This window comes from Megalops cyprinoides, chromosome 8, assembly GCF_013368585.1.
Source record: "Megalops cyprinoides isolate fMegCyp1 chromosome 8, fMegCyp1.pri, whole genome shotgun sequence".
Classification (NCBI taxonomy): domain Eukaryota; kingdom Metazoa; phylum Chordata; class Actinopteri; order Elopiformes; family Megalopidae; genus Megalops; species Megalops cyprinoides.
This window is the reverse complement of record NC_050590.1, coordinates 9,713,882-9,725,795: the sequence shown is the minus strand read 5'-3', so window position 1 is coordinate 9,725,795 and position 11,914 is coordinate 9,713,882. Positions and strand designations below refer to the sequence as shown.

The window sequence follows — 11,914 nt, the reverse complement described above, 5'->3', positions numbered from 1 at the left end:
CATAATAAATCATAAATGTAAATATAAATAGACGTGTGACGTCTCAATTTACAGCCGTGCTTCTTGTTAAAACCAAACATAAAACACAAGACTGGCATTCCCTATCATTTTATTATTATTATTATTATTATTATTTTAAAAGTACTCCAGTAACCCAATCACTTGAAGTCGCCGCTGTGTTGCTGCAGAAAAGATAATTTCATCAAGTCACGTGATTTGCTCCAGCTGGTTGGTTGCTGTGGTACTAGCGTTTTGATAAAGCAGAGAGAGAGAGAGAGTTGCCGGGGCTGTGGAGTGCAAGACAGCCATTTTAACATTAGCCTAATATATACTATTATCACGATATACACAATGATGTCAAACATTGGGCAGTGTGGTATCACATCTTCGAAGACGGTTCTGGTGTTCTTGAACCTCATTTTCTGGGTAAGCGAAATCGACTTTTGTAAGTAAGCATTAGTAAGCATGCAACATTGTAGTATTTAATGGATACTGAAAATGCATATGTCGTTATGCTGCTATGCTAGATAGTAATGTGTTTTATCCTGGTAGTCAGCTTGCGCGATGGTGCTGCTGGTTGAACAAGCGATTGTTGGATTTTGTACATGCCTTCGCTCTAGCTGCCTAGGTATACTGGTCTTGTAAACGAATGTGACTCAGTGCGAAAGCCTCAGTGCTGTGATGTTTTGATATGGATTGACTATCTAACGTCAGATATACTACCTGCCTTGCTTTCTTTCTAGCAAGGTGCAAATGAGTGTGTTGAAACTGTAAAGATTTGTATTTTTTTCGAGCAATTTCGAGTCGAGCAATTTGGAGCATATTAGTTATCTCGGGAACGTCACTTACCATGTGGGTCCAGTCTGCCTCAGGGTTAGACACGGCTGGTGAGAAAGGATAGATAGCCGTTTCGATGCACATTAACTAACGTTTCCTAGCTGCAAGAGAACGTCGTCTTGAGAACGTCCGTAGAGTGTGTTCATAGAATTCTGTGCAAATCACTGTTTCCCCTGGGAACCTCTCTCGTGGATTCATTCACCGTGATGCTGATGGTCAGTAGTTAGTTAACGGAAATGCAGTGTCACAGTCAAGATTCTTGTCTATAGAATTTTGAATGATATCGTAATTCAGAATTATTTCTTCTTGACATAAGAAGTAGCTGGGTAACTGCGAGTATTTCCTCTGCGGTTACTGTCTTTATCCTTTATCTGCTATTGTCGGTTCAAGGAAAGAGCCACACTTTTGTCATAAATCATGGCCGATGCAACGAAATAGAAATGCTTGTTATGCAGCTAACGTTAGTCCCAGCAAATCAAGATATTAAACATTAACTAGTAATGGCTACATTCATGTCTCCTTAATAATATTTCACCAGCTAAACTGTAAAATGTTGTTTAAGAGACTGAAAGAGTTAGGTTTGAGATTGTGATGACCTGAGAGGTGAAAGGGACAGGGCCAGCAAGCCTTTTCCCTGTTTTCATAATTAACGCTATCAGACTCCTTTAGGTCAGACAGTTCTGTATGCTATCTGTCCTCAAGGAGTAGTGTCAAAACAGTACATTATTTGGGTTTACGTTCTGAAGGCCAACTTCAAGGTTTTAAAATGCAAAAAAAAAAAAAAGTTATTTGAGTGGTTTACTGTAAGGGTGTCGGGGCCTCTGTAGACTTTATCTGTTATTTTGGTGCTCTTTGTTTTCGCCAAGTGGGCACACTGTGCTTCTATGCGATTGTACTCTGAGCAGATACCCGCTGGGTCCTGTGACTGTCTTTTATTTTACCACGGAGTGATATTGTTTTATTTATGCCCTGTTATTTCCCATTCTTTTTGTTTTTTTTCCCCCTCAACTTCATGCTGTCATCCGCGCTTTTTAGTTTGCCACTTGTTATTTAAATGTTAAAGGACAAGATCACATTGTTGTCCAGAAGATCATTTGTTTATACTAGTTTACTAGGTTGCTATATTAATAGTTGTCTACATATAGAAATGGAACGAGTTAGCTACATTTGAATGTAAACTGAAACAGGGCCTTGTATCTTCAGGTTTCAGCACTGTTTTGTCTTCACACCCAACAGCTGCTCTTTTCAGAACTGTTAATCAGAAGGGGACAATCAGCACCATTCAGTTCCCTGACTTTAGAGTTTAAAGATACACATATCAACGTATGTTGTTTATGTAGTGCTGCCCCACTGTACTACCACTGAATTGTTACTGTTGGACTTGGATGATTCACATGACCTCTTCTTGCACTGTGTGTGGGTGGGTGGATGGTCATTTGGTCTACTTTTTTCATATCTCAGATATTATTTGAAATATAATATTAATTAATCTATTTGCTTTGGTATTGTGGTGTAGACTTTGTACTCCAATGGCAGGGGTAGTTTCTCTGTAGTGTGTCTGCAGGGTTTGGAATTTCTCCACAATGCTTTGTCCTCTGAGAACTTCCAGTGAGGTCCAAGGGCCCTTACAGATCTGGGCCACAGAAATGGGCCACCGTCTCATATTCTTGCTGTGTTTAGTCTTCAAGGAAAATCTTAACATATTTTTCTGTCATGAAATAAAGAAGGCTGACTTTTCAGAAATATGTATATCACCTGTGTTGTTTCTCTGAATTTCAGTTGAATGGCTTCGGTCTTGTTGCCCCATGCAGTTTGTTTACTAACTTGTTTATGAGGCTAACTTTGGAGTTTGCAGTTTAGAGTTTTGATGTTGAGCATTCTCCCTATATCCATTGAAAAACGAAGTGAAATCAGTAGGTGAGGATTTAATTTGAGTTAAACCAGAGGGGAAGGTTGATTACAGGTCAGTTGAATCGCTGTCCTAATGAAACAATATTAATTATATCACAAGCCTCTGTATAAAATGTTACGAAGACAAAAAAGTCTACACCATGAAACCGTCATCTTCATTTATTTGACATTCAAGTCCAACAGGAACAATCAAGAATGAAGGTTGATTGACCAAGGTTTCATATTGTTACATTACAAGGAGGGACAAAAAGGAAGACGTTACAAGGCATGTTCATATAAGAAATCAAAACTGCAAATCATATGTTTCATATCATAACGTGCCATTCTTGAGACTATTAAACAGTTCTGGAGACTTTGAGTTCTAAAGACTTTTTAATCTTTGCCTTAGGACGTTTTTGTTGATGAAGTTCAAGAACAACTTCAAATTTTTTGTGGTTTCTCAGATTGTACCCCAGTTGTCCAGAACTCCAATCTACCATACTTCCGTTGCATTATAGCTTTTGCTAACTGAACAATGTTCTTTTGCCTATCCTTCTACAGGCAGCTGCGGGTATTCTGTGTTATGTTGCTGCTTATGTTTTCATCACGTATGACAACTACGATCACTTCTTTCAAGACGAGTACACATTAATCCCCACCATAATCATAATTGCTGTTGGCACCCTCCTGTTCATCGTCGGCCTGATTGGATGCTTTGCCACAATACGGGAAAGCCGCTGGGGGCTGGTGACTGTAAGTCCAGTCTTTGAAATACTTTGGATTTCTTCACGTCATGTTCTACAAAACCATTATGCTTGCTGAAGTTTCCTTCAGATGTCCTCTAATAGCCTAGAAGATAGCTGGGATGTGCAGTGCAAATCAATACAGAAACAGAGGTTCTGTTTTGTTGAAGTGGATAGTCTGCTCGTTTGCTATTGGAGAGTTTTCTGAAATGTGAAGATGTTTTGTTAATAGAGGCCACTAGACCATATCCAATATGTCATTTGTAAACACTGCTGTGTTTATTAATATCATATGTGTTCACTACAAGGCCCCTCCCAAGCTGTGGTCCTTTGTTGACAATCATCTCTTTGTTTCATCATTTCTCTTCACCCTGCAGTTTGTGATCGTTCTCCTGCTGGTGTTTGTCACAGAAGTCATTGTGGTGGGGCTGGGATATATTTACAGAGCAAAGGTAAGTTCTGCACCATTTAGCAAGTAATAGAGTAAGGCAGGGCACCTTTCAATGACGTTACTATCATGTTTAATTCAGGGTAATAATTAAATACTCTTTCTGATCATTTTCATGTTTTTTTAAAAAGAAATTCAGTGGTGGAGGCCCTCAATCTAGAATTCACGCTCTTTGCTGACATAAGTATAGGGGAGATGGAACTAATGGCAAAGCATTTTGTGTCATCATAACCAAATGTAAACTTATTGTGGCGTAAAATGTAAGCACATTTGTATTGCAGGGTGCTACATGTTGGCCCAAAACATTGGTGCCAAAAAGGGAGTGCATATGGATGTTAAGAGTAAAGTAGTTTTAAGTGGTGCAGTAAGATATCCCTGTCTAAAGTAGGGCTGCTGATGGTTTTTGTGCAGGTAGAAGATGAAGTCAGTCACTCCATTCAGAAGGTGTACAATCAATACAATGGGACCAACTCAGACGCTCAGAGCCGTGCCATTGACTACGTACAGAGACAGGTGAGAGTGTGAAGATGCTCAGAGAAAATGTAATGAGTGGTATTTGTCAGTTTGAGGTTTTGAATTTTTTTGTTTCAAACACTCGTCATACTTTAAGACTATTTAGCAGAGCTATCTGTTGTGAAACTGTTTGTGAAATGTTATACAGTAATTCAAACAATTGTGTATAAAATTTATTTTTGAATTATGTGCCTGAACTCTAGTTAAACCAGTTGTGCAAGGGAAGAGCAGAAGAAATCTTGATATAAATATCCCCCATGAAGATACTTCCATGATACAGGTTGTCATGGATACGGGCCATCACATGCAGCTTGCTTTGCAGGTTGGTTTCCATGTCTAACATGTCCTACCCCCACCCCACCCCCCACCCCCCGCCTTGCAGCTCCACTGCTGTGGAATTCACAACTACTCAGACTGGCAAAACACACACTGGTTCAAGGAGTCCCGAAACAACAGCGTTCCAGTGAGCTGCTGCAAGCCCAGTGCCATCAACTGCTCAGGTTCTCTCACCTGTCCCAGGGATCTCTACACAGAGGTAAGAGGCAGGAAGTTCCTGTCTGGGTGAGTGCCCCCTGAGGGCTAGGTACTGACTATGTCCTTGCACAAGGGGGTTCTCAAATACTGAGACAGTCTACCTGCTTATCCCATAAAACAGTACTAGTATACAGGTACTAAACCAACATACATCAAAGTGCCATCAGTTTGCTTTGCATTGCCTTGTTAACATCTGAAACTGTAGCATTCCTACCTCTTGTATACCATCTGCCCACACATTACTTTAAAATGTACTGTAGGAAGGTGTGGTTAAAATCTGTACTTGTATCACTGGCTCTTGTCTTTATCCATGTGGCTGCATGTCTCCATTTGAAGCCAAATCTTGTCTGCTTTGCAGAAATTGCACAGTATTTAATAGCTCTTGTGCCTTCGAGGGAAGAATATTTGTGGGATGTGAAAATAGATGTGATCTAGGTGTACTGCAATTGTGTAATATGGTAAACGTTTTTTCTCAGGGATGTGAAGCTCTTGTTGTGAAGGAGATGAAGGAAATCATGGTCCTTGTGTTCTGGGCTGCACTAACATTAGCTGCTTTACAGGTAAATATTAACAAAAATAATACCATACAATATAATATCCAGGCTCATTTTAATCATAGCTATTTATGTTGTGTAATATATGTTGTCATGGGTGTTGAATGATAATATTTGTTGTTGAAAGAAATTCATCGCTGAATCCGGGGTAGTTCAGTTGGTGGTGATAGGGAATACATCAACTTGTGTTATGTATGGGTTGAGAGTCACTGTTATTGTTTTCATTACCATTTGCTCCATACATTTGCCAGATGTTGTGTATCCGAAGTTGTTAACATTATTATGCCAATATTATTTTGACAGTCCTGAAAACGCTGTTCACAGTGTCAGAACTATAACTGGTGTTTTGCAGCTTTTAATCTCGTGCAATAGCCTGTTGAAGAGACTCTAGTTAAACAGACTTGTGGATAGCAACTCCCAAGTGATCTGTGGCTTTCACTTCTTTAATTTATAAAAAACAACAGAGCACTGCATTTCATATTAACATCCTGATTAGAGTTGTCAGATAACATGAACCTTTCCTCTGTACTTAGCAGGTGATGCTTTCTTGTTTGGTGCTCTCACATCAATTAAATACATCAGGAAAACAGGTTCAATTTAATTAAAATATCAGATTATCTATAAAAATGGTGACATACTGTATAGTCTTTACCCATGTTTCCAATTTCCTGCGGGGTGGGGAAAAATCTATAAGATAAAGGAAACTGACAAAAAACTAAAAGCAGGCTAAGTTTGCAGATAACTACTGGAGCCTAACACAGGGTATTTTACACTATTCGAAAGAGAGCACATCAGAGAACCTATTCTAGTAACCCAAAATGTGATGTTTATCATCCTTTTAATATAACAGTTTTACCCTCTGTCTTGACCTGCTGGTAGTTTTGTCTCCCTCTAATTTTGTACTAGAGTTTCAGACATTTCTTTTAACTTTTAACTATATATAAATCTGTATACAAAGAAAAGCTATAGCAGTGTGAACAGAAAAATATGAAACTCTATTTTAATCAGTGGTGCCTTTTAGAAGCAACATTTGTTTTCATCCAGCCACTGTGACACTGGCACATCTTTGACATGATGATATACATGATCCCTTCATCTTGGCCTGATCTGCCATGAGACGGTGAGGCAATGCAGACCTGGTGCACATGCACTGGGGTTGCAATAATATAAAACGGCATTGAGATAGCAAAGCCGGCCCTGAGCTCTCACCCTGACCTGATTGTGTCAAGGCTCTCTAGAGTGATTCAGCAGCGCTCTGAGGAGAACCAGACTGCAGGGGACTGCGGTTAACAGCTTCCACATCAGCAGACTAAAAAAAAAAACTAACCCGACATTTCGCTCTGAATTGAAAGGAAAATAAAACCCACTGAATCTGAAATGAGATTAGCTTTCGAGTAATCCATCAGGGGACAGTGTGGGTTTGTGTAGGAGTTTTCTTCTGCAGCCTCTAAAAGGCTCATCGATCTGAAGTATGTACACAGCAGAAACAGGCAACCCATCTGCAAAGTTGGTAGTTTCCTAGCAGGTTTAATTCCTGATCTAGTAACATTTTTTTGCATTCGGTTTATACCAAGACTGCTCATTGGGCCACTGTTTGACATATTGGTGGACCCCCCCGCCCCCCCCCCCCCCCCCCCCCCCCCCATGTATTTTGGGGGGTTTTGTTGCCATTAGTTTTTGTAATGGGAAGAATAAAAGGACAATGAAAGCATGCCGGGCAGCAGTGCACCAAAGAGGTAAGGAGCAGGACTCATAACCGAAAGGTTGCCGGTTTGATTCTCTGCTGCAACAGAGAACCTATGTAAGTCACTCTGGATAAGAGCGTCCGCTAAATGCCAATAATGTCATGTAATAATAATTTAATGTAGTGAAGAGAAGGCTTTCTCACATTCTGGCTGTTGCATGTAGATTTTTTGTCCTCCAGTTTTTTGTGGTGCAGTAGTGCAGTTTTTTCTGTTATTGTAATTCTCTGTGATGCCTTTTAGTCAGCTGTCACTCTTAAAAACACTCTGGGTTTGTACATGCTTGACAATGTCAACCTGATGTATTGCAGTTTAATATTGTGAGTTTTAATGACTCTCAGTCATTTCAAATTTTAAAATGGCACATTTATATATCCCGACTCTCCAAATCTCCGAAGAAATTAACCAGAACAGACTGTGGGAAAGTGTATCAGCAGATTAACATAAAGAGTGTCCTTTTACCCAGTGAAACATAACAGGCTTAGTTTTCACCATTTCACTGCCTTTATGTGAGTCACAATGGGAAGGCATGGGGGGTCAGCTGTGCTCCTGAGTGACTGAGCGGAACAGTCCCCCTCTCCATGAATCAGCTGTTACCTAGCACATTTTTAGAAGCACAATATTTACTCTTCAGTAAGGCTTAAAGAGAAATGGGCATACAGTACATTTCAAATACTAAGTATATATACCCACAAACACACACACACACACATATAAATATACAATTGATTTATGTTTAAATTTTTAAGTTGTGACTATTTGTTTCTTGTCAAGCTTTCACTGCTAGATATAAGAGGCTGATATTAGCTAACACGCTGTAATTAGATGTTCTTCTGCTGTATAGTGAAGTTCATGTGTCAGACCACGACAGACACACTCACGCAGCTGTGAAATGACGTAACTCTGGGTGAGTCTCAAGGCTGCGTTTGCTGATGACCTTCCTTGTCGCGGTGGTTCCACAAGGCCGTCTGCCTTCATGTGAAGGTCCTTCTCTAAGGCACAGTCAGCTCCAGGGTCAGGGCTATGCTGGCTGTCTTTTTAGTGCGCCTCTGCCTTTCTTTCAACCTTGTCTGCAGCCCCATTGTGTTTATATCTCCATTCAGACATCCTCAGCCATCAGACAACAGGCTCTGGTGTCAGAGAGGGATTGGGGCTTGGGCTTGCTCTGAATCAGTGCAGAGTGGGCACTCTGCTGTGAGACTAGCAGAGATGCAGGTCTGGGCATCGCCCCTGACTGTCTGCTTCCTCTCCCTAGATGCTGGGAGTAGTGTGTGCCTGTGTGGAGCTGCTCAGCAGGGATCGCGAACCTGTGTATCAGCTGCTGATCATTGGAAGAAACTACTAATGGAGGACAGTTCTGGCTGATCGAGGACATCTGTCTGTGTGTGGATGACTCAGGAGGGAGGACCAGACAAATACCAATGCCCTCCCTCTACAATGATGATGGGTTAAAGCGGCAAAAGAACTATTTATTTACATGTTTTGGAAGCTGGTATTTTTTGTCATTTAAACCTTTTTTTAAGTGCTTTGAAATGCTGTCAGCCAAAGTCTCTACAATGTCAATAAAATATTAATGTGTTCTATTTGCTATGAAAACAACTGGCCGCTTAACCTACTTTTTTTATTTCCCTTCTTTTTAGGGTGGGGTAGGGGAGGTTGAACCTTTGGGGTCACACCAAAATGAGAAACTGCTGTATGGAACAATATTTGGAATGTACTCTTTCCTCATGTGTCAGTTTGCACTATGTGTAGGGCTTTGGAAATATTTTATAAATATTTAATAATTTGTAAATGTGAGGGATGCCTATTGTATGTATGTGTGTATGAAGTTACCTTGGGCTATTCTTAGTCCTGAATAATCCCTGCCAATCTTCAGGCAGCACTCCTGAGTGAGAGTAATACCAGGGTAATATTGGGTCCCTTTGGCGATACAAGATTTTAGGGAAAGGTCAGGTTCTAGTCTTTTTAACTAGATCCAGTCTAATCCCCCAGTCAAGTAGCTGGAGAACATGCTCCCATAAACAAAATGCAAACTGGCTCTTTTTGGGGGAGAATGGTGTATATGCACTACATACTCTGTACTAACATGTTTAGTATATTATTTTTCTGTGTTTTATGTGATGTAAAATGTACTGTTAGAGTATAGACTATTGATTTAGACACAGGTAGCTGTGTAGAACAACATAAATGATGTAATGAAATGACTGCAAATAGGTTTGAGGGAAAAAAAAACTTTCATTTAAATAAATCTGTAAATTCCAAATTAAATGTGTTGGTTGCCTATTGTAAAGTGCAGACTCTAAACTTCATTTCTCATTTAACAGGTAGCACTAATAAGACGGGTAATTTTTTTAAAAGCTGCTTTTCTTAATTTTTTTTTTTTTTTGAGCAGGTGTTTTCAAGCTTTGTGACAGTGTTTGAAAACTGGAACAAGGGATGGAAGTTATTCAGTTCAAAACACATGTAAGCCTTTCACTATTGGAGGCTACTCCTGTGGTTTTTAATCACATGACTGTTGCTCATTTTTTGACACTTATAATAATGTCAGTGTGGTTCCACATACTTGTTAAGGGATATTTATAGTCAGAGTACATTGCTCTTAGCTTTAAAGAATCTGCATGTTACACCCCCCTTCTCTCGCTCTCTCACTAACACACACAGACCCACACACACCCGATAGGGATTCCTTTTCAGGGCCACCGAACACTGAAGGAATGTCATGGTGATTAGAGCAAGGCTTCCCTTCAGATAAAGAACTTTGACTCACAATGGTGTATTGTCTTCATGCTGCCTCATTGAAAGAGTCACAATCCACACATTTGCTTAATGTTCTTGTGTGGAAAAGGGGTTAAAGTTCACCCCTTTCCCAGGGAAAGGAACCTAAAATTTCACTCAGTTTATTTTGGTGTGTGTCAGAGAAATACCCTGGCATTTAACCTTATATGTGACCCTGAAAACTTTTTGCTTGGACCCTTAAGACAGTTGTTGTCATGCTAAGATTTTGACAATGAGAGAAATCTGCATTTTTATTCAGTACAAATTAAAGCACCCTTGAAAACATTTACAAATTTTGAGTTTGCTGCTCATCTGTTGGTAGCTAGTTTGGGTTTTGTTGTCAGTGTCTAGGACCCAGTTCATGAAAGAGATGTGAATCATATCACACTCAATATACAGAAAAAAATTATGTTAGCAATACATCTCGGGGTGAATTGTGACACTTCCTCCTCCTCTCTTTGGTTGGATAAGTAGCATTTTCTCTCCTAAAGGAGTTTTGTTGTGAATCATTTTTCATGTTGGGTTGCTGTGTGACAAAATTCCTGTGCTGGAGTAATTGTAAATCTTTGGAATGGGTGAGGCAAACTACCCTGTTGTAGGGTCTATGTGAACACTGTATGCAAAGATGTGAGTGTGTTTGAGGCCCTTACCAGTTCACCAGTCTAACCCTCTGTAATGGTGTCTTGCAAGCCCTGCTATCCAGACAGTGCCAGTACCTGGATTTTGAGTAGGGTGTTGAGGTCTCATTTGTGTATCCTGTGCACAAATCCCTCCTGATTTGCTTTCCATTTTTAACACTAGTTTTGTAATACAAAGTTGTATACCATAGTAGGCTACACTCACCGCAACACAACCTCTGTCCTGAGGCAGGACAAAGGCAATTCTCTAGTACACTCGAACACAGTCAATAGTTGCTTTTTGTACTACAGGTCATATGGCATACTACTACGGAGTGAGATTTCACTGGAAGATAGGCACTACTCTGCTGATGTCATCCAGGCAACTCTCAGATGAATTGATGAATAGCAGATTGCCTGAGAGCATTACGCAGAGTGAGAAGAGCAACCACTGCCAACATACCCTCCCCTATTCCTGATGGAACAAAGCCAGTTCATTCCCCTGGTCATCCTTGTCTGATAACACAGCTGTAACGCTTGGCATGTTCTCAAGATGAGCGCCTTAGACACTGAGATACTCAGAAGCTGTGTTTCCTTTTTCTATTTTCAACTCTTGTAAGAGCATACCTCCTGTCCACAGACAGGTAGTTATGAGCAAAGTTCTAATGAGACCACTATTTGATCACAGCAGGGTAGCCAATATAAAACCATTCCAATCATCCATTTCAGAGGATATTCACTACATGCACTCATTTTTAAAAAGGTTTGAACTAGCCATTGCCTCTGGAGACAAGCGCAGCATGGAGATTCTTATGTCTAAAGAAAAACTTGCTGGAAAGAAGTGTCATTGGCAAGGAGTATTAATAGATGTGTGGGAATGTCTGTGTCTCTTGTATGTGCTTTCTCATATCAAGTGTTTCAGCAGAGGTCACATGGTGTTATTAGGCCAAATAGTGACTTTAAGCAATACACAGGCTTGTTATTTTTTATGGCAAACATATTACAATGACAGAAAATAAAAATGATCCATCAAATCAAGCTGTGTGATATCTGTACAAAATGAAAATTACTGGGAAATGTAATACATACACAATAAACTGATAATAATATTATACCAGTTATACCATTGTAACAAACCAAATGCATTCTGAGCAAAAAAAAAAAACACAAAATTTTATTTTCATTATTAAGCCTATAAGTCGAGCAAATCATAACTTAGTCAAAGCACTGTAGTTTCCCACAAAGTTAACTGTTACAGTAC

At 39.9% G+C, this 11,914-nt stretch overlaps 1 protein-coding gene across 1 annotated transcript; it reads left to right on the top strand.

Annotated features, from left to right (window-relative positions):
- The first annotated feature begins 286 nt into the window (after positions 1–286).
- On the top strand, positions 287–9,476 carry LOC118781988 (tetraspanin-3-like). The gene is made up of 7 exons (XM_036535173.1): positions 287–426; positions 3,289–3,480; positions 3,848–3,922; positions 4,330–4,431; positions 4,814–4,966; positions 5,442–5,525; positions 8,517–9,476. Exons 1-7 carry the CDS (start codon positions 352–354, stop codon positions 8,604–8,606), a joined length of 771 nt encoding a protein of 256 aa, XP_036391066.1. The 5' UTR covers positions 287–351; the 3' UTR covers positions 8,607–9,476.
- The last annotated feature ends 2,438 nt before the right edge of the window (positions 9,477–11,914 follow it).